Source organism: Odontesthes bonariensis, chromosome 4 (genome assembly GCF_027942865.1).
Source record: "Odontesthes bonariensis isolate fOdoBon6 chromosome 4, fOdoBon6.hap1, whole genome shotgun sequence".
Taxonomy (NCBI): domain Eukaryota; kingdom Metazoa; phylum Chordata; class Actinopteri; order Atheriniformes; family Atherinopsidae; genus Odontesthes; species Odontesthes bonariensis.
This window is the reverse complement of record NC_134509.1, coordinates 33,697,482-33,725,196: the sequence shown is the minus strand read 5'-3', so window position 1 is coordinate 33,725,196 and position 27,715 is coordinate 33,697,482. Positions and strand designations below refer to the sequence as shown.

At 42.6% G+C, this 27,715-nt stretch overlaps 2 protein-coding genes across 4 annotated transcripts; one reads left to right on the top strand and one right to left on the bottom strand.

The window, feature by feature from the left end:
* Positions 1 to 239: 239 nt before the first annotated feature.
* Positions 240 to 16,512, top strand: parn (poly(A)-specific ribonuclease (deadenylation nuclease)). Its single transcript, XM_075464068.1, has 26 exons — positions 240 to 322; positions 557 to 634; positions 722 to 801; positions 962 to 1,029; positions 3,319 to 3,400; positions 3,569 to 3,629; positions 4,110 to 4,278; positions 6,029 to 6,091; positions 6,180 to 6,218; positions 6,299 to 6,341; positions 6,428 to 6,508; positions 6,626 to 6,682; positions 6,880 to 6,957; positions 7,038 to 7,081; positions 7,174 to 7,216; positions 7,636 to 7,711; positions 7,809 to 7,919; positions 8,261 to 8,330; positions 8,416 to 8,471; positions 8,686 to 8,772; positions 8,858 to 8,932; positions 9,024 to 9,201; positions 9,325 to 9,449; positions 14,234 to 14,300; positions 14,386 to 14,546; positions 15,511 to 16,512. Exons 1-26 carry the CDS (start codon positions 304 to 306, stop codon positions 15,555 to 15,557), a joined length of 2,058 nt encoding a protein of 685 aa, XP_075320183.1. The 5' UTR covers positions 240 to 303; the 3' UTR covers positions 15,558 to 16,512.
* rexo5 (RNA exonuclease 5) lies at positions 14,706 to 27,457 on the bottom strand. Of its 3 annotated transcripts, none has more exons than XM_075464065.1 (19): positions 27,345 to 27,457; positions 26,493 to 26,765; positions 26,212 to 26,338; positions 26,003 to 26,114; positions 25,688 to 25,795; positions 25,160 to 25,248; positions 24,606 to 24,721; positions 23,957 to 24,095; positions 20,841 to 20,935; positions 20,659 to 20,761; positions 20,472 to 20,560; positions 20,173 to 20,281; positions 19,595 to 19,711; positions 18,829 to 18,966; positions 18,643 to 18,735; positions 18,201 to 18,534; positions 17,923 to 18,122; positions 17,046 to 17,155; positions 14,706 to 16,954 (listed from the first exon to the last, which is right to left on the bottom strand). In XM_075464065.1, the coding sequence occupies exons 1-19, from the start codon at positions 27,377 to 27,379 to the stop codon at positions 16,885 to 16,887; spliced, it is 2,457 nt and encodes an 818-aa protein (XP_075320180.1). In that variant the 5' UTR covers positions 27,380 to 27,457; the 3' UTR covers positions 14,706 to 16,884. The 3 variants fall into 3 exon arrangements, with proteins under 3 accessions (XP_075320180.1, XP_075320182.1, XP_075320181.1); XM_075464067.1 differs by having other exon boundaries at positions 27,326 to 27,385; XM_075464066.1 differs by lacking the exon at positions 27,345 to 27,457 and adding an exon at positions 27,203 to 27,311.
* Between the last annotated feature and the right edge of the window lie 258 nt (positions 27,458 to 27,715).

Below are 27,715 nucleotides of genomic sequence, written 5' to 3'. Positions count from 1 at the left end.
AATAGTAAGGTGTCTCCACTTTTCACAAACAAAATTTTACCATTATTATTATTATTATTATTATTATTATTATTATTATTATTATTATCACTTTGTCTTTATTGGCACAAAATCCGACCGCCCAAAATGACAAATTACAGCTATTTCCATCATATCTGACTGTACGATAAAATCCTGTGCGGTGGTTGAAAGCCCTTATCAGGTCACATAGTTTCGTGCTACACCGGAAGTGAGGCTCTTAAAAGCCAGTTGACAAAGGCTAGCAAAGGTTAGCCGTCATCCGCGTTCCGTCATTGTGTTGAGATGGAGGTAACACGCAAAAGTAAGGAGCCATGCAGCTTTAGCAATCTGACATTTTATGCTGTTTGCTACACATCACGACTATGTGTAGCAGAGTAGTAACAGCGCATATATTTAAAACAGACTGGACTGAAAAGGCGCATCTCACGCTGTTTGAGATATTGTTAGCATGCTAGGTAGCATCACTGCTTAATGTGCTCAGCTGCTGGCTAGCTCGAGTACACGCTTAATATTAATTGACTTTTTCTCCCTCCAGATTTTAAAGATTGTTTAAGCACTGTGTACAGTGCGATAGACGAAGCTGACTTCCTTGCCATCGATGGGGAATTTTCTGGTAACACTATCTCTGTTTTAACTGACGTGGGGATTGAAATGGTCTCCACGGCGTGTGTGTAATGTGACATGTGTTTTGTGTTTCTAGGGATAAGCGACGGTCCTAATGTCAGTGCACTAACTAACGGGCTGGATACACCAGAAGAGCGATACATGAAGCTTAAAAAGGTTGGCAAAGTTGGAGAACACTTCACTCCTGCTGCAGACTGCGCTGCTCTCACCCTACAGGAGTGTAGTCCGTCCATCCTCTGCCCCAAAATCAAAGCCTATGATCTGAACATGTCCATTTCACTAATGCTTATTTTTACATTTTGTCTCTGTCCATCAGCATTCCATGGACTTCCTCTTGTTCCAGTTTGGATTATGTACATTCAAGTATGACCAGACAAAGTCAAAGTGAGTATCATCGTATTGGTCAATGCATACATTTAGATGAGTCTTCTATATTCTGTGCGCTCACATTTCCCTCTGCAGACATGCAATGCACCACAACTCAGGAAAATGGGCTCCGTTTCTTACAGTGTGACGCTCGAAGCTGACAGGCTTGCTCTTTTGCTTTTTGTGTGAGCTTTGGAAGATCAGGATTAACACCCAACTCTCCCATAGACCTCAGCGCTAAGTGAGGAGCTAGAAAAACAAACAAGAAAAAACTTTTTGTCAGAAGTTCTGGTTGAAGAAGTCGGGATGTGTCGAGATGCATTTAAACCGATCTCACCAGAAATAATATTATCTCGAAGAGGGTTCATTTCAATTTAGGCACATAGACCTATAGCACCACTCGCACGCATTCCATTCATGAAATACTCATAAATCAAGACACATGTGCAACTGAACAACACCCACAGACCAACACAACCTTGCACTGAAAAATACACTCTCCCACTTTCACAGACCAAGACACATGGAAAAATGCAGTGGGTACACCGGAGGACTCCCACGTTGCATATACAAACGCACATTATGCGGCATTACACACAGCACCACCCACCGACGTCCGCACTGACACTTAAAGGAATGGTTCGGCGTAAAATGATAATTTGAGCATCACATGGTCATGCCACATCATTTATATGGGTGATGAGCCTTTCTCCGAAAGACAGCGGCATTCCGAAGTTGGCTATTTTGAAGTGTTTTGTTAGAAACGCAGCCAAAGCAACTGGACGGGGCCAATTTGGAAAATATAAGAAATCGGTTGTTTTTCCGCGAGAAACAAGCTCAAAAGCGCTACATACTTCAGCTGTGTCATAACAAAGGTCTCGTCAAGCAAACCGAGGCACAGAGAAGTTCATCGGACCACATAGCCTTTCACTGGCTTGTGTTTTTTGAGGCATCACCGGTAGTTCCAACTCCTAGTCTGACCCGGATGTAGGCCTACTGCTTCAAGTTATCAAAGGGAGGCTGAGACGCAAATATGGCAGAAGACGACCATAATTTTTTCGAAGACGAGCCATTGACGTTTGAAGGCCAACCATACTTGTTTGAGCCCGAATATACAGACGAGGAGTTGCGGGAACGGGAGGAACAACAGAGATCTGCTCGGTCGCGTACTGGAGGTACATGGTGGTGTAGCTGCGAGTACTGCGAGGTGATGCCGTCGGAGGAGGAGAGCTTCTGTTGCCAGGAGTGGGAACTGTTAGGCACAGATATGCCGAATGAAAACACCTGTTTGTCATCTAAAAGACATTTTGTGTCGCTAATAGACAAAGGTGAGTTTTTTTGTTTTGTTTTACATTGTATAGCCGTGTGCCATGTTTTTTTTATTCTAGGCAAAAGCAGACTACGACAACCGGTGAAAACACAAGCCAGTGAAAGGCCAACTTCGGAATGCCGCGGTCTTTCGGAGAAAGGCTCATCACCCATATAAATGATGTGGCATGACCATGTGATGCTCAAATTATCATTTTACGCCGAACCATTCCTTTAAAACACAAACCTGTGTGGCACTTCATGCACTCAACCGTATAACTTACAGACGAAAAATACTTAAGCACCCACACGGTAACATTTCATAAATGCACACCTCCACCACGATACACTTATGCACCCAGATAAACGCCACACTCGCACAGATGGACAGACACATTCGTGAAAGACCCATTCCTACAGGCATACGAATACACCACTCTCATTTTCTTGTTGGGGTCAATTCATTCTGTCTTTTAAAAACCTACTTATTTAGGATTGCTTTTAATACCCAGTAGTATGATGACACTTTTCTCTTATTTGATTTTGTTGTATTTTATTGCTTTCACTGTTCTATTGTTTTTATTTGTTTTTATTTATTATTCTCTTTATTTATTACCTACTGTAAAGCACTTTGGTACACCGTAAGGATTGTCTGTAAAGGGCTGTATAAATAAGTACATTTACATTTTAGGCCATGTCTTTCCTCTGGTCTTTCCAGACGAAACATTTTTAATGGTCAGATCCTTAGACATTTTGAATGCAGTTTAGCTCCATTTTAAAAACCTTAACCATGAGCCACCATGTCGTCGGGGTTATATTTTGATGTTGTGTGCATTAGTTGGTTAAATAGTCCTCCATACAGAGGCATTATCAGATTTTCATGCAAAAATCATAAGTAAACTATATCCTCAGAATGGAGGTAATATGGCTTTTTGTATTATTTGCCTCCAAGATGATGAAATGAACACTTTTCTGTGCACTGTTGTCTTTTCTCTGCAGGTATATCACAAAGCCTTTCAACTTTTATATATTCCCAAAACAGTTCAACAGGACATCTCCTGATGTAAAATTCATCTGTCAGGTAAGTGTGGCTCCTCTGGGTTATTGGACTGCTTCTTTGTAAACGGATTTAAAAGCTTTTTTTGTTTTTCTGTGACGGCGGATTACAAGTGTTTGAGTGTGAATTACCTGTTTAACCACGGAATGATTTTTAAGAGCATGAAGAGAATAGCCCATAATGTCATTTCAGAGTTCCAGTATTGACTTCCTGGCCAGCCAGGGATTTGACTTCAACAAGGTGTTCTGTAATGGTGAGTTTAGATCGGCTGTTAACCTTTTCCATGGGAAATATATTCAGGTGTTTCCTAAATGTCACTTAAGTGTTTGAAATGTTGTGAAATAAAAATGTTTCTCCTGAAAAATGTATTGCAAAGAATAAATCCTCAGTGATTCAGGTTTTCCATTTGTGTCATTGCTAAAGACTTCTCATTACCATCGTAGGGCTTCAGAGTCTTTTAGATCCCATTGGGGGATGAATAAAGTATTTTTCTATTCTATTTGAGAGTCTATTACCTCCACTTTTGGTTCGGCTGAACAAACTGCAATGCAAAAACTTACATTTATCATCAATGCATTAATGGTTGGCATTGACCTGCAATCAGGATACAGATTGCAGGTGAATACCAGGGAATGATGAGCTGTGTATGTACGGAGCAAACGTAACTGCAAACTGTGCAGAAGTAAAACTTAAGACTTACTTTTTTTTCTTTTTTTTTTTTTTTTTTTTAAAGGAATCCCATATCTCACACAGGACGAAGAAGTTCAGTTGCGAGAGCAGACGGAGGAGAGGAGAAATCAACATGCTAACGGTCTTGGGACACCGTCGTATATCTCCCCGTCATCCTCCAAAGGCCCTGCACATGTACCCGAGGAACACAAAGACTTTGTTAACAGAGTGGTGTAAGTGCTCCATGTGGAGTAGTTCTCTGTTCTAAAACACACAGAAAATACTAAAGCAGGGAAAGGGAACTATCAGTTGTCAATGGTGGTAACGGCGAGCTATTTTTATTTGGGAACCAGGGACCTGCACTACGAAGCAGGAATTGGGGTTACAGGAAAAACTTGGGATTTAACAGTGGGTTTTCAGTCTCGCCAAGGTGGTTCATTTTTTCTTTTTTCAAGAGAACATTTTCACAGTAACTAGTTTTGAAAACATAACTTCCTCCAGATCAAGTTTTCTTTGAGGTGAGAGATCAACATTAAAAAATAAATACATTTTTAAAAAAAATGCAGACTTCTAGCTGATCAGTTCTCTGGTTAAAAAAGGAAAAAGATGTGCACAAAGCCAGAGTCGGATAGGTTGGGCTGCCTTAACTAGTTGATAATCATTATAATGGCACAACTTATTATCTTAATTTTTAAGCCGGGTAATAAAATGAAAAATCTGTTTAGGGTTTCTTCTTCTTGCTTGGTGCACGCTCGCATTTAATGCCATATTTGATGCTTCTTTCACATAAAATACACCAATCACCTGACAATCAAAAGGGTAGGTTGAATAAGTGGAGATGTTTGAGAATAAAAATCGCTACAGAAAAGACAGTCGCTTCAGTTAAGACAAAAGAAGACTGCTGTTAAAAAATTGCTAGTTGTGAAATTGTAAAATTAATCCATGCCTGCAACGTTTTATAGACCAAATGTTTGGTTTATGCTGCAGAGGTCCAGATTAATTTTCCAATCTGTTGGATACCAACGGTATGCAAAGGACTTCGTGACCAGGAATGAAAACTTATTCAGCATCACCAACTGAATGCATGGTTCCCGTAGTAACGTACAACCTACATGTTATTTTAGCTTGACCCTTAAAGCTTATTTGGTAGGTCAACAGGGTTTGGATGTTTAGGGCAGGTTATTCCCTCAGCTGGGGAATTTATATCCTGAGATGTTGATTTCAAAACGAGTTCTGGTCAATTGAGCTGATTTTTAAGGGAAGGTTAGAATCTAAGGTGGAACAAATGGTAAATGATTAGATGTAAAAAAATATATATATATATGTCACAGATTTTAACGTTGTTGAATGAAGTTATTTAAAATGACAAATTGCAACGTGTTACAATTGTTGACTTTTAAGATGATAAATCATTTGTTTTGTCATTTTAAAAAAATAAATAAATAAAAATTTGACAATCCAAAAACGGTAAGATAACACTAATCGTAATATCAGTTAGACACTTTCAGTTTTGTTGGTGTCAGCCATCAACTTCCACAACTTCTACCTGATGACATTTAAATTTTGTTTCAGTCTTTTTGCTGGAATGATGTGAATTGGTGAAAGAATATGCAACTTTTTAATTGAATTGCTTTAACTGCTACGAGTCCAGCCTTGGTTACCATGGTAATGGAGTCGGGTTAAGACAGCCGTCTTTGTGACACTGAAAATTTGACTTGTAGCTCAGCTTCACACGAAGCCTGAATCTGCCCCTCTGTGACCTCTAGTGACCTGCCTTTGGTTGGCCTATCGCTGCCCCATGTGTTCACCCAGAGTCACTCGGTGGGACTTGACTTCTTGGTAGACTTTGGAATAACTTGTGTTTCTGCAAGTATTAAGGAAAAAATAAATAGTGTTTTGCTAATTCCTGCCCTCTTTTTTTTTTTTTTTTTTTTTTTTTTTTCCTTCTTTTTTTATAAATGTATATTTGTGTTTTTGTAACAGAGGGAAGGTTGAAGCCCTCTTCAGTGACAATGAGAAGACTTTGGACTTGGAGCCGTGTACTGGGTAATCTAGCCCTCTTTTCCCAAAAAAAGCCCCACTGCCCCTGAATCTTTATTTACCATGCAAATTTGTATTTATTGCATATCATCAGGTTCCAGAGAAAGCTGATATACCAGACACTGAACTGGAAGTGAGTGTTCTTCAGACTTTTCTTTCCATTATTGTTGCTGGTTTTTTAGTTGAAAATGAACATTTGTCCCGCTCTCCCAGGTTTCCCAAAGGTCTTCACGTGGAAACTTTGGAAACGGAAAAGGTAAGCGCGTGCTTTTGTTTTAATTTGTTCTGTCACCTTATTGTTTTTAGTAAAAATTGTTGATGGAAGTGCTGCTGTGTGTGCAGAAAGAGCGATACATTCAGGTCAGTAAAGTGGACGAAGAGGAGAGCAAGAGGAAGAAACAACAAGAAGTGGAGAGAGAGCAGGCGAGTTTGGTCACAAGACTTTTCAAACTACAGTGTGTGACTGAAGGAAAACAGCAGAATAAGAGAGCTTTTTCTTGTATTTAATGTTTTAATCCCAGATGTCTTCTCCCCCAACAGGAGAAGCTTAATGATGCCGTCGGCTTTTCCAGGGTCATCCACGCCATTTCTAAATCTGTGAGTCGGCCTCTTCTATGTTGTTTAAATCACTTCACACAGTTTCAAGTTTTGACTTGCAAGATGTAGAAAACCGGTGAACAGAGATCCAGAATAGACGGTTGTGGTGTTAACAGGAACGTGTGAAACCTTATTCTGCTGTTGATTTTAATGATGTCATTGGTGGTTTAAGGTGGTTTTGTGACTGTTGTGTACAGGGTAAACTTGTTGTTGGACACAACATGCTCTTGGACGTGATGCACACAATCCACCAGTTCTACTGCTCTTTGCCAGAGGTACAACATCAACCTTTTTTAATGTTTTGGGTTTTAAATGTGGCCTTTGCATTATTCATATCTTTCACTCTTATCTCCAGAATCTTCAAGACTTCAAAGAAGTAACAATGTGTGTCTTCCCAAGGTAATTTCCTTTTTATTCATGTGTTTTCATGACATATTCCTTGTTTTTCTTTGCATTTTATCACCTTTAATGCATCTATTTCCTATTTGCAGACTTCTAGACACAAAGTTGATGGCCTCCACTCAGCCATTCAAGGTAAATCATTTGGTTAAGCTAAAGGATGCCGTGACTTTTACATTTCTCCTGTGGCAACGTGCTTGACAAGTAAAGCTGAATATGAATTTTAATAGGGCTTATTAAAATCTATATTATTGGGTACGATTACACCATGAAAGTGTAACTTCAGCATGCATCTTAAGTTCTGCGATCACCTGAAGCTCTATATTTGTTTAGAACAATGTCGTCTGTCTCCTTTTAGTGGGTGTTTTTTTTTTTTAAACTAAATACTGCCATTTTTCATAGTTTTTGTTATTTATCATATTGTCATGCATATTTTTAAGGATTGTATTTCTGCATCTGGTGCTGCTGCTGCACTGATTTCCCTTAATAAAGAATTTTTCTGTAAAGAAAAATTTTTAGTTGTGTTGATGTAGTTTTTCTGATTTGTGCTCCAGGAGCTGATCACTAATACCTCTCTGGCAGAGCTGGAGAAACAAGCGAAGGAGAGTCCCTTCAAGTCTCCACAAGTTGGTAAGTTAAATGGAACAGTTTGCCTGGAATGCATAACCCTAAAAAATTATTAGCGTAAACTTTTTTTTTTTCTTTTTCTCCTTTTTGCTGTTATCAGAAACAGCGGAGGGGTTCACCAGTTATGACACAGCCCAGGAACAGCTCCATGAGGCGGGATATGACGCTTACATCACCGGCTTGTGTTTCATCTCTATGGCCAACCATCTGGGTAATATAAGACTTGCTGGTTCAGCAGATTGTAGCAAATTAAAGGAAGAACTTGGAGCTTTGGTGGTTTCTTGGCTCTGTTACTCTGTGGGGTGCATTCTGCTCGGATGGTTTACATCCACCATAGTTCCATTTTGTATGTTTTTAGCTACAGAATCATCTTCATTTGGATCTGATTTATTTATTGTTTTTGTCATTACCAATGTGCATGCTGCTAAACACAAAGACCCAACAACTTAAGACAGTTTAATGATGGTTTGTTTTTAATTTGTCGCACCTCTGTATTTGTTTGTAAATGTATCTTTTTTTAATGTTTCAACTTGGTCAATTTTCTCTTTACAGGTTCTTTCTTGACTCCACCCAAAGCTTACATCTCAGTCCGCTCCAAACTAGTTGAACCTTTCTTTAACAAGTAAGCCAAACTTAATTTGCTACTCTCCGTGAACTGGTGTGAAAGGTATTTTTACTAATTTCTGATTCTCCTCCATATTTTCCAGGCTCTTCCTGATGAGGATTATAGATATACCCTACCTCAATATCACAGGACCAGATTGTGAGTTGGCTCATAAAGTTGACTTAATTTATTTTAAACTTGCTCGATGCTGTAATATCTTTAAATTTTTGGAAATGTTGGTCAGAGCCTTTAGTTGTACAATGGAATCTCAAACCAAAATGATCAATTAGGATGTTGCCAAAACATGGACAAAGCTGCACGGATGGTTTTCCTTTTTTAACTCCCAAAAATGGTGTTCCCACTTCTCTTTCAGTGCAACCCAAAAGAGACCATGTCTTATATGTCACCTTCCCTAAAGAATGGAAGACTAGTGATCTCTACCAACTCTTTAGTGCCTTTGGTAAGCCCTGATATTGCATGTTAATTGTGCTTGCAAATGGGTATTGGCCACCGTTTCTCACTTTTTCATTTCGTCAACCATTCAGGGAACATCCAGGTGTCATGGATAGACAACACGTCGGCGTTTGTTTGCCTAAGTCAGACAGACCAGGTACAGATAGGTGAGTTTGACATGTCGGCCGATCATATCTCTACCAGCCTGTACAGACGAATAACTGTGGGACACTGCTAATGTAGTTTCTGATTTCACAGCTATGAACACCAGCCGATATGCAGAGAGCTACAGGATCCAGACATATGCAGAGTACATCAAAGGCAAACAACAGAACAAGGAAAAGCTTGGCCAGACAGCCAAAACCTGGGGCGAGGATGGCTGGGTGAAACCTCACTATGCCTCCTCCACTGCTTCTGCTGGCTTTGGATATCCCAGGTATGCCTGTGCACCTAAAGGTTACATTTAAAAATGTCACAGTTTGTGTATTTGCACCTTCTGCAGAAGCTTCTGAGGGTTTGTACAAAACTTCTTTTTTTTTTTTTTTTTTCTTCCTTCTAGCATGAGAAAGCGCAGCATTGGTTCCGTTCAGGGAGAGCAGGCAACCGAAGAGGCGCTCATTGCAGATGGCTGGAGCTACTACTCGTACCCGAATGACAGCCCAGGGAACAAGAAGCTGAAACTTGGTGTGTAAAAGCATGCTTGCATTTACTGCTCATTGCTGCTGTGTTGTGGCATGCAGTAGGTTTTCCTGTGGATACCACAGTGAGCCCTGAGGAAGGGGGGGGGTTGTATCTTGAATAGTCACAGCCAAGTAGCTAAACTATAGATAATTAACATCGAAACAGATCTTTTATTTACAGCAAGGAAAATGGGAATCATTTCCAGTTATCCATATTGTGTTTTTAAGTTGACGGTTAAAGTTATTGTTCAAAATGTGTCAGTTTCACCACTGTCGTCGGATATTTTGACCGTCACAAATGGGATCAATTGTCAGTAACTTGATAACTGTGAATGACACGTATTCACTCACACTGAGCTCAAATCAAATAAGGGAACAGAACTCGAAATCGGCTCAACAACATAGAAACTATTTCTTTGGTTCCCAGACCAAAGAAAAATAAATACTTGGAGGAGATTGTTCTTATTTTCTTCATGTTTTTTCGAAGAATAAAAACTAGGGCTGGGCGAGTTAACTTGTTAATTATTTAACGCCTACAAATATTTTCTTGCGCATTAGCGCAGGTTTTATTATTTATTTTATAATTGTAAAAGTCTGTTGCTCACAGGCTTTTATTTTGTAAAACCGGGAAAGAACCAGAAAAGATATTAATTGGCGGATCCACCAAACATGGAGAAGGGTACGGACACAGATTCCCGAACACAGGATTCAGCAGCTCCACCATCGCCTTCACCACGGCCCTCACCACAGCCCCCACCACAGGCCTGGGACCCACCTGCTGCATCTACACCCTCCAGAGATGTTTCACCATCGTTCTCTTCTCCACTGTCACCCATGAGATTTCCTGATCACCTTGAAAGCTTGTTGAAATCGGGGATTAAAATGGTTCCTCTCACGCCAAACATGGCAAGATCAAGAATTCTATCCTCAAAGAAGCATCGATTCCGTCAGTCTGCGTTAACTGCGACACACACGCAGATGACCTGGTTTCCGACCATAAACCGCCCTTAAGGGCCTCTGTGTTGGTAAACACCATCTCAGCCAGAGGTCCAAGGATGGAGTGAAGAGAGGGACAATCAGACTGTCCAATCAGAGAAATCTTATCCATATCCCTTGCAAGAACACAGCATCCAGTTCAACTATAACTAATCTCAAACACGCAGTACTCAATGTCAGATCTTTAAGTAACAAATCATTCCTGATAAATAGTTTTATTTCCTCTCACAATCTTGATTTTATGTTTTTAACTGAGACGTGGCTCGACAAAAACACAGCTAATGCAGTCCTGATTGAGTCTAGTCCACCTCACTTCAATTTTGTGTCTGAAACACGAGAAAACCAGAGGGGTGGGGGTGTTTGGGCCATGTTCAGGGACAATATACCCACCCACAAGTTGTCATTTGGGGTTTTTTCATCATTTGAGTGTGTCATTCAAAATGGAGATAAAACAATCTTCCATACTTTATTTCACCATTTACAAACCACCACAGAATTGTTTTTGATGATTTTACTGAACTACTTTCAATTGTGTGCACTGCTTTTGACTGTTTAGTCATAACAGGGGACTTGAATGTGGATGTGGATGTAGCCCATAACAAGCAAGCTAAAGAGCTCACTGCTGTCCTTGGAATGTTTGCTCTAACTCAGCATGTGACTGAGCCCACCCACAGCCGAGGGCACACTCTCGATGTGCTCATTTCAAGGGGTGTTGTTATTTCAAATGTGGATGTCGTCGATGTTGCTTTATCTGATCATTTCTGTGTTTTCTGACCTGTCTGTTACACCCAAACCAGCAGCTGGGTCTGCAGTTGTTCGGGGAAGACTCATAAATGACATAACAGGGACACAGTTTATGGAAATGATTAGGTTTGAGAACACCCCGTGTTCTAATGTTGATGATCTGTTGAACTCTTACACATCAAGTCTCTTAAATGTTTTGGATACCATTGCTCCTGTCAAGGTTAGAATGGTTAAAAGTAGGCAAAGGGCGCCATGGAGGAAAGAAGAGTCGGTCAGGGCACAGAAAAGGGAGTGCCGGAGAGCCAAACGGAAATGGCGCAAGTCAAAGCTCCAGGTTCATTATGAGACTTACAAAAAAAAGCTATGTGTGTTCAACCAGACTTTGCGTAGAACAAGGGAGAGTTATTTTTCTGAAATCATCAAAAACTGCAGTAACAACTCTCGTGTTCTGTTTGCAACAGTAAACGGATTAACAAACCCTTCAGTTTCACTGCCTTTAGAACTCATTTCTACATCCAAGTGTAATGAGTTTGCAATATTCTTTAATGACAAAGTTCAAGGCATTAAAAATGCAATAATTTCCACAACACAAATAACTACTCCGCAGCCAGCTGGACACCTAGCGCTGACACATTTCACACTTGTTACTGACAAAACGGTAGAAGAGGTCATCTGCAGTCTGAGTTCATCAACGTGCTGCCTTGATGAGTTGCCCACTAGATTCCTAAAGTCTGTGCTGAGCAGTTTACCACAACTCGCTCATCTAGTCAACATCTCACTCCAGACTGGAACATCTCCAAAGGCCTTAAAAACCGCTGTCATTAGCCGCTTTCGGACTGTAGAAACCTTTGGCAGTTCTAATAACCTTTTAATCCGCGGGGCCGTTTTCTCCCGTGTTCGGACATACAGGAACTCGGGGCTATTTCCCTCAGTTCCTATAACCATTTAGCTCCTTCTCCGAGGTCGGGTCTTTTCATGGTTCTATAGAACGCATCTGACGTAGGTGTGTGGTGGTCGGTAGCTACGCCCCATGTCATGCTATCACGGCTGAAATGTTTCATCATACCACACAGACAGAACCGGCGGGTGTTTAATAAGTTAAACTTACACGTTGTCTCCTTTGTCTGCAGCGCTCTGCTCTCCTTTCTTCCTTCATGAAATGAAAAAGTATCGCCTGCGCTCCTGACTCTCTCTGTGTGCTCTTCCAGCCTCTGTTAGACACCCGATGTGATCGTCCATGATTAATATCACCATCATGCAGACCATGAACACGGTGGCCTCCCCGCTCTCCATATTAGCTTCTTTGTGGTGTTTTTTCTTCTCTCCTTACTTTTACCGGGGTTTTGTTTTGTTGTTGAATGTGTCGCTAAACGGCTAACGTAACACGTCACTGACGCAGACGGATGCGTGCGGCGCATCAGTCCCGACCTGGTCCCGACTCATGTGCGAATGCAGACTGAAACCGTTCCGCTGGGGAAGGACAGTTATCTGTGTCTCAGACCAAATGGCTATGACCTGTGGGGTTCCCCAGGGGTCAATCCTGGGACCCGTATTGTTCAATCTGTACATGCTTCGACTAGGCCAGCTAATACGCAGCTATAATGTGTCCTACCACAACTATGCAGATGACACTCAGATCTATGTGTCACTGACGGCAGGAGAACACGGGCCTGTAGAAACATTGTGTTACTGCATCGAACAGATCAGTGTGTGGATGCAAAACAATTTTCTCCAGCTAAACTCAGACAAAACTGAAATCATTGTCTGTGGCCCACAGAAACAAAGAGAAAGTGTTATCAGTCACCTTGAGACTCTCTCTCTTAAACCTAATAATCAAGTTAGAAATCTCGGGGTAATATTGGACTCAGACCAACATTAAATCAGTAACATCAGCAGCTTTTTACCATCTAAAAAACATTGCCAGAATCAAAGGAATAGTGTCTAAACCAGACTTAGAAAGACTGATCCATGCGTTTGTCTCCAGCAGGTTAGACTGCTGTAACGGCCTGCTCACTGGGCTCTCTAAGCGGGCTGTAAGACAGCTGCAGTACATCCAGAACGCTGCTGCTCGAGTCCTGACTAGAACCAGGAAATACGACCATATTAGTCCAGCGCTCAGGTCTCTGCACTGGCTTCCTGTCGCTCAGAGAATAGACTTTAAAACAGCTCTGCTTGTGTACAAGTCTCTTCATGGTCATCTCTGACATGTTAGAGCCATATGAACCAACTGGGGCTCTGAGAACCTCAGGGAGGGGTCTCCTGCTGGAGTCAGGACTAAACAAGGTGAGGCTGCGTTTCAGTTTTATGCCCCTAAAATCTGGAACAGTCTTCCTGAAGATGTGAGACAGGCCTCAACTCTGACAATGTTTAAATCCATGCTGAAACGGTTCTATTTAGCTGTGCATATGACAACTGAAAATTTTTTTTATCTGCACTCTTCACTTTTAAATGAATTAATTAATGATTTTTTTTTTTTTTACGGGTTTTATTTTATTTTATTGCCGCCTTGTGATTTTATGTAGCTGTAAAGCACTATGAATTTCCTTATGTACGACTTGTGCTCTACAAATAAAATTGCCTTGCCTTACGGAACTTTTACTCGGCCATTTTCATTTTAAAGTTCTTCCAGAGGGCGGAGTCCACAGAACCAAAGTCATCTGTAAACACTGCCAAGTTGAATTGTCTTCTCACCGTAGTAGTTCCAGTCTAAAATATCACTTAAAGGCAAAACACACAACTGATACCAGCAAGTCATTCAAGGAAACACAGTGGAGCGAGGCTTCTACATAAAAATGCTGATGTTCAAAGTATGTTTGCACAACAAATGTTATGGCACTTTCATTCATATGGCAGCACATTTAAAATGAACTAAATGCTAAAAGCTATACACTACTTTTGGATTCATTTTTGGATTTTGCGTACAAATGCGATTAATCAGGGAAGTCATGTGATTAATTAGATTAAACATTTTAATTGTTGCCCAGCCCAAATAAAAAAAAAACACGCTGCTAAAGCAGATCTAATTAAATGTCTTGCGCCGTTTTCTAGATACAATTGGACAAGCCAGTGATGAGGCTGTTGAGAGCAAGACATCGGAGGGATGGTTGAAAACGACGTAGGTGAAAAGCACTCCTCGCTTCTGCTGTGACTATTTTTCTGTTTACTGTGCTTTTGGTCACTTTATTGCTTTTCTTCTACAGAGACGCATCATATTCATCTGGGTCAAGTCCAGCTGCTGGTGATGATAAAAGCCCCGACGGCTCGGATACAGGCAGTTCTGCTGAGGGGACGGTCGCCTGGCAACGAGCCGCAGCAGTCCCTGGGACGAAAGGTCAAAAGAAGAAGAAAAAGAAGTCTGAAGGTGTGTATATCAAAGCAAGGGTCATCCTTATCCATTGGATCCAGCGTCATTGAACTAATTGGAGGCTAAAAGGGCCAAAAAAAGCCAAATCTCACAATGTATATCAAAATCAAATTTATTTGTATAGCACATTTCATGTACAAACAATTTAAAGTGCTTTACATGAAATATATATATACATTTATTTATATACAGTGAGAATAAAAAGTATTTGATCCCTTGCTGATTTTTATTGGTTTGCCCACTAATAAAGACATGATCATTCTATACTTTTAATAGTAGATGTATTCTAACATGGAGAGACAGAATATCAAAAAGAAAATCCAGAAAATAACTTTGAAGAATATATTTTAATTCATTTGTATTTCATTGAGGGAAATAAGTATTTGATCCCTATAGCCAAAAGCACTTAATACTTGGTGGCAAAGCCTTTATTTGCAAGCACAGCGGTCGGACGTTTGTTGTAGTTAACCACAAGGTTAGCACACATATCAGGGGGAATTTTGGCCCACTCTTCTTTGCAGATCCTCTCTAAATCATTAAGGGTGGTGGGCTGTCGCTTTGCAACTCGGACCTTCAGCTCCCTCCACAGATTTGATTGAGGTCCGGAGACTGGCTGGGCCACTCCATGACCTTAATGTGATTCTTCTTGAGCCACTCCTTTGTTGCCTTTGCTGTATGCTTGGGGTCGTTGTCATGTTAGAAGACCCAACCACGGCCCATTTTCAGCTTCCTGGCAGAGGGGAGGAGGTTGTCCCTCAGGACTGCACAGTACATGGCTCCATTCATCTTCCCACTGATGTGGTGAAGTAGCTATATATATAGATAGATAGATAGATAGATATATCTCTCTTTCAATGTCATGGTAATCGTACAATCTGCAAATGTTGAATTTAGAGTATTCCTGCACGATAGTCACATCTTGCTGAGTGTTAACTGAAAAGGTCTCTACCTCTTTACACAGCGGCAGAATCTACAACGTCATTGTTTGAAGTCCCAGAAGTCTGGTAGCGAGAGGTGAGGAGCAGCGAGGCCATTGTCCCACAATGGGCTCCTGCTCAGGGTCTCTTCCTAAGCACTTGGGGGCGCTCTCCTTCGGGATCCTACAGCACCGGGACTGCTTTCATGCCCTAAATTCATTTGTTCACTCAAAGCTGTGGATGCAGTGTCCAAAGCTACCAGCCAAGCTACTTGACTCAACTATTTAAAGAGAACACAAGCCATAACGACAGCTGCCATATTTTGATCTGACACCAGAGGAGCAGGCACCTCCTCTGCGTTAACGCACACGTAAATAACTCCTGGTTATCTTGGAAATAGAAGCTACAGGATTTTTTTTTTTTTTTTTTTTTTTTTTCATTTATACCGTGATGCGTTCAGACTGGAATCTGCCATCCAATCATGCATTCACTTTGGATATATTCATAAATTTTAACAACGGTCACCTCTAATCAGTCTTATATTGAGTGCGAGTTGTGTGCAAGTTTGTGCATGTGAAGGGAGCTGTACGTTTTCTCTAGTGTAGTTTCCTGTGAATTGGTTCATAAAATGATGAAAATGCCACTCGACGGGTCCCGTACTTTACAGTGTCAGGGTCACTTAGTATTTTAATGCAGTCATATTTTCTCATTTTAAAATAAGGTTAAGTGGTCAACTTCTCCAGTTTTAACAGACCCCTGTAAGCTCATCAATGATTATTTGATATTGTTGGTGGCATTCTGATCCTTCATAAAAGGTGCTTGTTTTTCTTTTCTTTTTTTTGTACAGAAATGTTTTTCTTTGCCTTTTTGTGTTCATTTTTTTTTTTTTTTTTTTGTAACTGTGTCAACCTGTGACAACGTCAGAGTATCTTGTAATACAGAAGTTGTAAACGTTAAGAAGACGGATACATTTTTGTATAAAGTATAAAAATCCTTAAATATTTCCTTTTTAAATGGGGGAAAAATTAAAGAATGTTTCTTGATCATCTGTTTCTGAGATTTGAATTTATTTTTTTCTTCTGTTCTCTAACTGCTACACTGAAAACCATGGTACAAATGTCACTGAAATGAGTTCATTAGGATATATTTAATGTTGTGAACATCTGGAATAATTGTATGAATTAAGACGAGCAGAATTATACAAAACTCGACTTCTGGGCAGTTGTAATGGCATATCCTAAGACATGGGGCTCAAAACATAAATGAGTCATTTGATGTACATTAATCAACTTAAGTCTTTGTTGTAAAAAGAAAAGATACAAAAAAAACTTCTTGGCTATTTCAGCAAAACAGTTCAAAGTATCATTAAATGTTTTATTTTAGGAAGTTCATTCCATGATCTGATGGGAGACTTTGGTTTATTCTCCTTTTTCCTTAGGCCCTCGTTTAACGTCCAATAGACACAAACCTGGATGGTGACCATTTGTGCTAGGAAAAGGAAAAAAAAAAAACAGGCAGAATGTTGTTCAGAAATATCAAACTGGACAATGAGTCATGACTAACACTGGTACAGTTTTACCTTGCCTGTCCGAGCAGCAATACCACGGACAAGGTGCCACCGGGGAGGAACCTGAACACCTTCTCAAGCCGGCGGTCCAGCTTCTTCATCATGAGATCCATTTCCTGATCCTAGAAATATTCCATGTTGGGGTGATCATTGCATATCAGGAGTGTTTGTTTTTCAAAGCAAAAGATGCACTTCAGTTCAAACTGGACTCTTAAAACATCCAATTTCTTAGCTTTCTCCTGCTGCCACTTGACCAAAACAACTGAAATTCCAGTTTTTTAAAGGTCAGGTTGTGAAACATCCAAACTATTCAACACCCTTTGGATTTGGAAGCTGCGCATGCCAACTTATGGAACTGTGAACCTTTCTGGTAAAATGAGCTACAACAAAGTGTAACGTGGAAGTCGGGACTCCTTCACTTTCTACACACACACACTTTTGTGTTGTACAATTCCCTTCATGTGAGGAACGTTTAGTCAAACTGAAACCTCACCTGCTCAAAAGCGTTCAGACTGTTGCTCAAGCCCTTTTGACAGTGATTACATTTTCATGAGATGGTTTCTCCAGACAAATCCTCTCCAGCCCCATCAGAATGGATGAGTATCACTTCTGAACTGCTATCCTCACCACAAATAACACCCAAAAGCCAAGTTGTATCTAAAATGCTCAGATTTTACTGTCTGAAAGAGTTTGTTGTGAGGACAGACGAAGGCTGGGAGTCATAACTATCCCAGCTATGTTTGAACTGGGTTGTAACCAGATGAAACCAAACCATCCCATCAAAACCATATCTTTAAAACCATCTGTTGCTAGAAAAAAAATTAATTTAAAAGATTACTTGAATTCACGAGAGGTAAATGTTTGAGAATCTGCACAATCTTATCCGCACCTCAGAACTGTTGTTCATGCGGGCTGTCCTCTGTTCCTCAGCCGCCACCCCACCTGCGTCTATTGTAGTCGATGCAGTTGTCACGGCGACCCATGAAGGTAAGTGAGGAGGAGTCAGGGATGGACAGATTAGGTAGTTGTCCTTCAGCAGATCCTCCGAAGAGCTGAGGGCTGCGTGCTTGCCCTCTGAACTCTCAAACTCTGTTAAGCAGACAGAAATGTACACAAACTGTGAACTCCTACACTTGCTGACCAACAGATAATGTAGCTTTAACTCACTTATGCATGCGTGTCTTGCACGTTTTTCAAATTTGGCGGGCAGGACGACGCTCTCCACCGCACCGAAGCGGCCGAACGTCTCTCGGACATTTTCCTCGGACAGTTTAGACGAGGTCGCAGGGCGCTGCAACTGTTTCCCATTTATTTTAGAAGGTAGCGACCCGTTGACACCGGAACATTTTGCGTCGAGTGCGTGTCCATTAAACCTTACGTACTCAACAATATGCTGACTTAGTTTGGCAGCGTAGAGGTGATTGGTATTCAGAGTGTCACCCAGCAGAGCGTCAAGATTCAGATCCAAGTCTAGCATCGACTCACACATCGGCCTCTGCACCTAGAATAAAAGAAACTTTACTCTCAACACGCTCTGGGAAAACTGTGATGTAAAGCGTAAGAAATGTTAAAGAAGGTAAGAGGACAAAAAGAAAAGAGGAAGAGATACCTTGATGGGCTGGCCCAACATGCAGAGTCCATTCAGAGTTTTTAAAGCAAGCATTGCTCCTTCCAGTAGGTCAAACTCCACCTCTGCATGAACCTAGAAACCAAACATCGTGAGAAAATAATGAAGCTCAACCAAAAACAAAATATTAAGTAGTAAGCGTTGACAGAAATAAAAATAGATTGTTACTCTGAAACTTGTGTTCAACATTTGGATCTTCCTAACTGGGCCACAGCAGCGAAACAGCTGCCTCACTTCCCTCTTCGTGAAACCTGCAGGGAGCGGCCCGGCAAACACCACACACATATCCCGAAGATCTGCACATACCTGCAGGATAAACACCAGTGGTGGAATGTAACGGAGTATTTTTACTTCGTTACTGTACTTAAGTAAATTTTTCCGTATTTGTACTTTACTTAAGTAAAAATAATAATGCATACTTTTGACTTTTACTCCATTACATTTTGCAGCTATTATCTATACTTTCTACTCCACTACATTTCTACAATATGTGTTGTTACTCGTTACATTTTATAAATGCAGTTTCGCCATAACGTTGCCTACACAAAAATATGTTTAAACCAATCAGGTGGCTCTGTCAGCTTCAATGTTGCTCATAGTTTTTACTAACAGTGACTTCTGTAGAGGCCTAAGTATTACCAGTAGCTATACCTGCATTCTTCATCAAAATGGCCTAGACATTGAAAGACAACCAATAGCGCGAGTACTTTTACTTTTAATACTTAAAGTAAATTTAAAAGTCAGTACTTATGACTTTTACTTAAGTAGGAGTTTTGATGCAGTACTTCTACTTTTACTTAAGTATATATTTTGCTGGGTATTTATACTTTTACTTAAGTACTACACTTCAGTACTTCCTCCACCACTGATAAACACAGCGAGTTGTACATCCGAACCCCACGTGCAAAAATACAAGACAAGTTGAATTCCTCACTTTCCGGTGGAGCTGCTCCTGATGAGGGAAGCGCCTCGTCAGGTGGGCTGCGACGGAAGAAAACTGGAGGACAGAGAGGTATGAACTCTTTGTCTGTTTCCTGAAAGATGCCAACACCTACAGAAGAGAGGATTCAGGCGGAAGAGGAGGAAGAGTTCAGGAGAGGACAGTGAGGGCAAACAAGAAAGAATACATGGAGCAAGTGAAAGAAAAAGCAGCCGATGTTACACGCTGCTGGTGTACATTTAACCAAAAATGGAGTTTTTATGCCTTTATTATATAGGACAGTGAAGAGAGACAGGAAGCAGGGTGCGGAGAGAGGGGGAATAACACACAGCAAGGGGCCGTCCGATGCGGGATTCGAACCGGGGCCAGCTGTAACGAGGACTATAGCCTCTGTACATGGGGCGTCTGCTGTACCCACTACGCCACAGATTGCCCCCAAAAATGACATTTGACATGAAAGATTATACATCGTAATGAGATGCCTTGATACAATTAGAACATAATGCAGAGGAAGTCGGTAATGTCTAACATATCGGTCAAGCGGAGAAAAGCTATTACATTTCACTTCTCACCTCCTTGTCAGAGCCGTACCAGTGCTGGTTTGACAGATCCAGTGAAATGTCAGCGCGCTTCCCTGAAAAGGCCACAGACCGGCCGAGTGTCTGCAGTATGTCAGCAAACCTGCACAAGCAAGAACGATGGGGAATCTGTCAGACAGCCGGGTGTGAGGTGAGGTGGGTTTCACATTATGGCTTCACGATTTCCATTCATCCATTTTCTATACCCGCTTAATCCAACTCATGTTGCAGCTAATGTCAGAGATGTGGATGGAAATGAAACAGAAGAACAGAGATGGTTTAATATGTCGTACCTGTAACTTGGTGCTGGTGCAGATGTGCAGTCAGAGGACTCTTCTTCTATTATGTATCCCCACAGATCCTCCAGATGAAGCTCCACCACCTGATAGAGAGGGAGCAGGAAATATTTGCTCATTTGTTATCTGTGTTTTGTTTTTTGTTGGGTTATTATCCGACAGAGAGGGGGGCAGTTTAAGCTACCTTAAGAGGTCCTGTTTTGATAAAGTACTGAGCCAGCTCCAGGGCTGCCACAGCATCCTCGGTGGGATTATGACCGTTCTTGTCTTCCGTCTGAATTTGCCTCCTGGGATGTGAAGAGAAAATCTAATTATAACCCGTGGTGGGTGAGAGAAGATCACAGAGACCGAGAGACGAGAACTCACTTAAGTATCGTCTCCGCCAGAACCTTCAGCTTAAACTTCCGTCCGAATTCCCTCCTGTACAGCAGGGAGGTGTCGATTACATGTTGGTGGATGAGCTGCAGGGAGGACAAGGAGACAATATGGCTCAAAACTTCAATTGTAAAAAGGTTCTGGGTCTATGCTTGAAACGAGTTTCTCAAAAGAGAAAAAAAGTCACTCATAGAATATATAAAAACTGTGGCATAAAGTGTTGACAAAAATGTCATTTCAAACTAATAACCAGCAGTCATGTTACCAGCATCTGGCTCCTGAGTCCTGCCTATATGTATCCTTTCATCTTTTTGTGTCTCACCTTGGACTTTAAAGCCAAAGCCATAATGTGTTGTTTCAGACGTATTCACAAGAACCCAACAAAGCATCGAAGAAACAATTTTGTCTACTTATGACTCTTGACTCTCATATTTGTGCAGGTGTCACTGCACATAAGATCAGTGCACTACCACTCCAGTGTCTGCTTTTGCGGTCAAATGAAGGTTTAGATTAGCTTTTTACCGATTCATACAAGCCTTTCCTCACAGCTCACATTGCACCCGAAGGCGGAGACCATGGCGGTCTGATCCTCGGCTACTGAAGCTGGCTCTTGGGACGTGGAACGTCACCTCTCTGCTGGGGAAGGAGCCTGAGCTGGTGCGCGAGGCTGAGCGGTTCCGGCTAGATATAGTTGGACTCACCTCGACGCATAGCTTGGGCTCCGAAACCAGCCTCCTCGAGAGGGGTTGGACTCTCTTCCACTCTGGAGTTGCCCGTGGTGAGAGGCGTATAGCAGGTGTGGACATACTTATTGCCCCCTGGCTGTGCGCCTGTACATTGGGGTTTACCTCGGTAGACGAGAGGGTAGCCTCCCTCCGCCTTAGGGTGGGGGAACGGGTCCTGAATGTTGTTTGTGCTTATGCACCGAACAGCAGTTCAGAGTACCCACACTTTTTGGAGTCCCTGGAGGAGGCACTAGAGAGTGCTCCTCCAAGAGACTCCCTCGTCCTGCTGGGGGACTTCAATGCTCACGTGGGCAATGACAGTGAGACCTGGAAGGGCGTGATTGGGAGGAACGCCCCCCCCCGATCTGTTCCGTGACTCCATTGTTGAGGCGGCCGACCAGAGCTGTGGCTGTAAGGTGGTCGGTGCCTGTCGTGGTGGCAATCCCCGAACCCGCTGGTGGACACCAGTGGTGAGGGAAGCCGTCAAGCTGAAGAAGGAGTCCTATCGGGCCTTTTAGGCCAGTGGGACTCTGGAAGCAGCTGATGGGTACCGACAGGCCAAGAAAAAAACTCGGGCTTGGGAGGAGTTCGGGGAGGCCATGGAGAATGATTTCCGGACGGCCTCGAAGAGTTTCTGGTCCACCATCCGGCGGCTCAGGGGGGAAAGCGGTGCACCGTCAACACCGTGTATAGTGAGGGCGGGGCTCTGCTGACCTCAACTAGGGACGTCGTGATTCGGTCGGGGGAATACTTCGAGGGACTCCTCAATCCTACCGACACGCCTTCCGATGAGGAAGCAGAGTTGGGGAGCTTGGACTTGGGGCCTCCCATTTCTGGGGCTGAGGTTGCAGAGGTGGTCAAAAAACTCCTCGGTGGCAAGGCCCCAGGGGTGGATGAGGTTCGTCCTGAGTTCCTCAAGGCTCTGGATGTTGTAGGGCTGTCTTGGTTGGCACGCCTCTGCAGCATCGCGTGGACATCGGGGGCCTCTGGACTGGCAGATCGGGGTGGTGGTCCCCCTCTTTAAAAAAGGGGACCAGAGGGTGTGTTCCAACTATAGGGGGATCACACTCCTCAGCCTCCCTGGTAAGGTCTATTCGGGGGTACTGGAGAGGAGGATCCGCCGGATAATCGAATCTCGGATTCAGGAGGTGCAGTGTGGTTTTCGTCCTGACCGTGGAACAGTGGACCAGCTCTATACCCTCGGCAGGATCCTGGAGGGTGCATGGGAGTTCGCCCAACCGGTCTAGGCGTTCGACCGTGTCCCTCGGGGACTCTTGTGGGGGGTGCTCCGGGAGTATGGAGTGCCGGACCCCTTGATATGGGCCGTTCGGTCTCTGTATGACCGGTGTCAGAGTTTGGTCCGCATTGCCGGCAGTAAGTCGGACATGTTTCCTGTGAGGGTTGGACTCCGTCAGGGCTGCCCTTTGTCACCGATTCTGTTCATAATTTTTATGGACAGAATTTCTTGGCGCAGCCAGGGCGTTGAGGGGGTCCGGTTTGGCGACCTCAGAATCGGGTCTCTGCTTTTTGCGGACGATGTGGTTCTGTTGGCGTCGTCAGGTCGTGACCTTCAGCTCTCACTGGAGCGGTTCGCAGCCGAGTGTGAAGCGGCTGGGATGACCATCAGCACCTCCAAATCTGAGACCATGGTCCTCGGCCGGAAAAGGGTGGAATGCCCTCTCGGAGTCTTGTTCACGAGTGAGGGACGAATGGAGCAGGAGATTGACAGACAGATTGGTGCGGCGTCTGCAGTGATGTGGGCTCTGCACCGGCCCGTCGTGGTGAAGAAGGAGCTGAGCCAGAAGGCGAAGCTCTCGATTTACCGGTCAATCTATGTTCCTACCCTCACCTATGGTCACGAGCTGTGGCTAGTGACCGAAAGAACGAGATCGCGAATACAAGCAGCCGAAATGAGTTTCCTCCGCAGGGTGTCTGGGCTCTCCCTTAGAGATAGGGTGAGAAGCTCGGTCATCCAGGAGGGGCTCAGAGTAGAACCGCTGCTCCTCCGCATCGAGAGGAGTCAGATGAGGTGGCTCGGGCATCTGGTTAGGATGCCTCCTGGACGCCTCCCTGGTGAGGTGTTCCGGGCCCGTCCCACTGGGAGGAGGCCCCGGGGAAGACCCAGGACACGTTGGAGAGACTATGTTTCTCGGCTGGCCTGGGAACGCCTTGGGGTCCCCCCAGAAGAGCTGGAGGAAGTGGCCGGGGACAGGGACGTCTGGGTTTCTCTGCTCAAGCTGCTGCCCCCGTGACTCGACCCCTGGAGAAGCGGAAGATGATGGATGGATGGATACAAACCTTTCCTGTTCCGTCGGACCTAAATCTTTCCAGTCAATCGTTGTTACACACTGAGGAAACAGATACCTAAAGATGACTACTCACTTTTAAAGCCACGAGATCATTGTCGAGGGAATGGCCCACCAGAACTGCGTCTCTTGGCAACAGCATTTTAAGCTTTGCTTGAACATCCTGCAGGGTGGTTTTGATAGGTTGCAACATCGCTGCAGTGATACCAGAGAACCTGTTAGGAAGCACCCAGCAATGTTGGGAGCAGAAATGTGTTTTTTAACATTTGAGCATAGTACATGATGTTGTCAACAAAATGGACTGCATGGAAAACTGTGCCTTTACACGAGCCTAAAATGATTACAATGAATTGAATTCCGTTTGGCTTGAATTGGACTATACTATTTAAGTGCCTTGAGATGACATTTGTTGTCTTTGGCGCTATATAAATAAAAATTAATTGAATTGAATTGAATTAAAAGATGTAACAAATTTCATATCAGCTGCAGGAGGGCTTCTGCAGACCCCCTCCTGTAAGTTGAATTAAAAGATGTAACAAATTTCATATCAGCTGCAGGAGGGCTTCTGCAGACCCCCTCCTGTAGGTTACTGTAGCCATAAAGCTTCAGTTTGTCCACAGATGTGTGTGTGTGTGTGTGTGTGTGTGTGTGTGTGTGTGTGTGTGTGTGTGTGTGTGTGTTTTCTCTGTGAGACAGAGAAAGATAGAGTGTGCCTGTAAATGTACTTTGTGAGGTAGTTGAAGACGCGACTCTGGGGTTTCACAAGATCATCCAGCATACAATTCCCATCACTGTCCACCAGAGAGACGCGAGTCAGCTCATATCCCTTCTCTGTTTGGCACTGAAACGCAACATAAACACAATGATGGACTGCTTGGAGCAGCAGAAGGAGAATGTAATAAAACAAAAAAATGTAGAGGGGCTGGATGACAAAGAGTGGTGTGAATTTGGTTATTTGTGCAGCTGCACAATGGATTCACATTTCTCACAGGTAACAGGTAAGTGCATCACAGGTAACTTTGAACCACTGTAGCTACAAACAGGCCAGGTCAGTGACACATCAACGACAGGTGAGCAGATGTTTCCAATTCACAGTTAAGCCCAGTGAAATACTGGGAAACAGATAATTAAAAAGAGATATCCAGTCAACAATTTGGACAGCATCTGCTTTTAAGAAGGGAGTATATATTGCCACACAGATTGCGAGTCACACAGCTTGTTAGAAGAAAGGATTCAGTGGTTAAAGGGGGAATTGATCATATATTTGAGAGAACCTCACCATTTCACAGTCAAGTCCATACAGAGGGCTGCTGTTGGTTACAGACTCAGCGCTGTCCGTACTCACAAAGTCCTCAAAGGCTGGCATTCCTGTGTCAAAAGACACAAAAAGAAAGGTTAAAAAACGAGTATGCTGAGCTGCCTAAATCTGAACATTCATTTTGCCCTCACTAAATTTGAGTTTTCACTTCACAAACTGAGCTCCTAGTCTGGATAGATTTAAAAAAAGAAATAAATAAATGGCTGAAAATTCAGTGTGAGCATGTAGATAAAATGCATAAGATACAGTTTGGAGCACTGTGGCAGTAAAAAAGACTTGAAAGAGTTAGAGGAATGTTGCTTTCACATGTACATCATTCAAATTTGCCTTGCTGTGACAAAGTGACCCATCATTGTAAAAGCATCAGTTTGTTTTGTTTTTTTCTGGGTTAATCAGTGATAAAATGTCTAACTACATAAAACAAACATGCCCTCTAATTCATACCAAGTACACGTTCGTTTTCAAAATGTAAAATCAAACTTTCCTCACCCTTGATGGGATAGTGGTTCTTCATCTTCTCTTCCTGGCTGAGAACATATGCAGCTAATCCTCTCCTTCGAGTCCCATAAGTGTTGATAACCGGGTGATGTTTCACCGCTGCAGCAGGACAGAAAATAACCCCACAAATACAAGAGCAAATTTAACAAAGAGTAAAAACACGAAAAAAAAAAAAACCTTTAAGAGAAATAATATATCTGACTAAATGCCATCATCGAGTAATGAGTATTCATGTGATTCATTCAAACACACAAAAACAGAATGAATTGGAAAAGCCCACTGGTGAGGGTAGTCATTTTGGATCACCTCTGTGCAGCTTCTCGTCTGGTTTGGAGACTGATAAAAAGTCCACTTCAGGAACTTCCCTGCTGAAGATTTCAGAGGCTACGTTGTTGGATGACGGAGTGAAGGTGACCCTCTATAAGAATCCAATTGGAAACAAAAAAAATGTAAATAATTTTTTACTTTACGTGATCTATGCCGGTACATTCCCGCTCTCTCTGGTTGTAACTTACAGTGGTGTAGTTGGTCCGAAGGTGTTTCATGCTGAGGTAGTTCTTATAGAAGTCGTTCTGCGTCAGACCTTCCACAATCACAATGTTTAAACCCTCAACCTTTCTTTGATGGCTGAGACGGCACCAACTGCGAGAGGCAGGAGGACGCAGACCAAAAGACAAGAAATAATGTATTATTAGTCTACTGACCGGAGCACAGGGACACAGTCTGAGTTAATTACAGAGAATTATGTGACAGCAGCTGATGGGGTAGAGAACACATTATCGCCACCTGTCGTTACCTGGGCTGTTTGATGCCTCCTTTTTTCCCCAGCGCAGCAAAATGGAGAAGCTCTGTCAGCTCAGTTAGCGTGATTGACTGCTGAAGGCGGTCGAGCAGTGGTGAGATCCTCGGAGAACCAGAGGGACGTCCACACTGCGGCGCTTCATCACCTCCTGGGTCTGCCTTCAATCTTTTGGCCTCCTCGTGTGCTTCTCTGTTCTTTCTCTTCTTTCTGCTGCTCGCTGCTGCTGCCGATGATGATGAGGAAGGCTCCATGTTCAAGCTGATCTTTCTTCAGAGAGGTAAAACAATATTTTAAAAATGCATTGTAAATGTACATGGTTCGTAGGTATCAAAGAAAGTAGAAAAACCCAACTCTTGCTTAGGCTGGATCAAACTATAAAATCTATTAAGCATTTCCTAATGTGTGTCGTTTCCTATCAGGCAAATTTTAATCAAACACTGTCAGTTATTCTTTATCAAGATTTTGGTCTTTTACTTAATTTGACCCGTGTTTACCAAAATTATAGATTGGTACGCTTCAATTAAAAGTAAACTAAACACAAACAGAAATCTAGATGAAACCTAACTTGAAATGTAATTAAGACTATACAGCATGATAACCAGTAAGAGATAGCTACTGAAACAAGTATTTCAACTAGTATATCTACCAATACGAAACTATAGCAAATATCAGATGATTGTTCAAAATGTTAGAAGTATTCTAACCATATAAGGGGCTTTGGGTACCACTGCTTAAACATCTTGAGGGTCAGCTTCGTCATTTATCATTGGAGTAGCAGAAACACTCAAAGCTAAACACTTTGTGAACTATTTAAAAATGTCACGCACATTTGTAGTTTCTACGTACTCTGTAGTCTTTGGAACAGTTAAGAGAGGAAACATTAAGCAAGAAACCAGGTGTTAAAGGTCCAGCTGAGTCCACACCACCACAGCTCAGTGCTTGGAACACATTGCTAAAAGCACGTTAGAGTGAAAGCGGAAACCGTTGACAGTACTTCCGTTCTGCAACTTTCAAAATAAGATTATTTTGTCCTCTGTGATGCGTATATAGTGGTGAATTTGTAGTTTTTCTGCCGTTTTTCCGTTTCATTTTGTTAGTTTATGTCTATGACATGTCACAGATATGCTGTCCTGTACGTGACGCAAAAAATGCCCACTACGGGGTTTTATTCTGAAATAAACAGCTGACCAGCAGCTCTGTCGCTTTAGATAAAAACA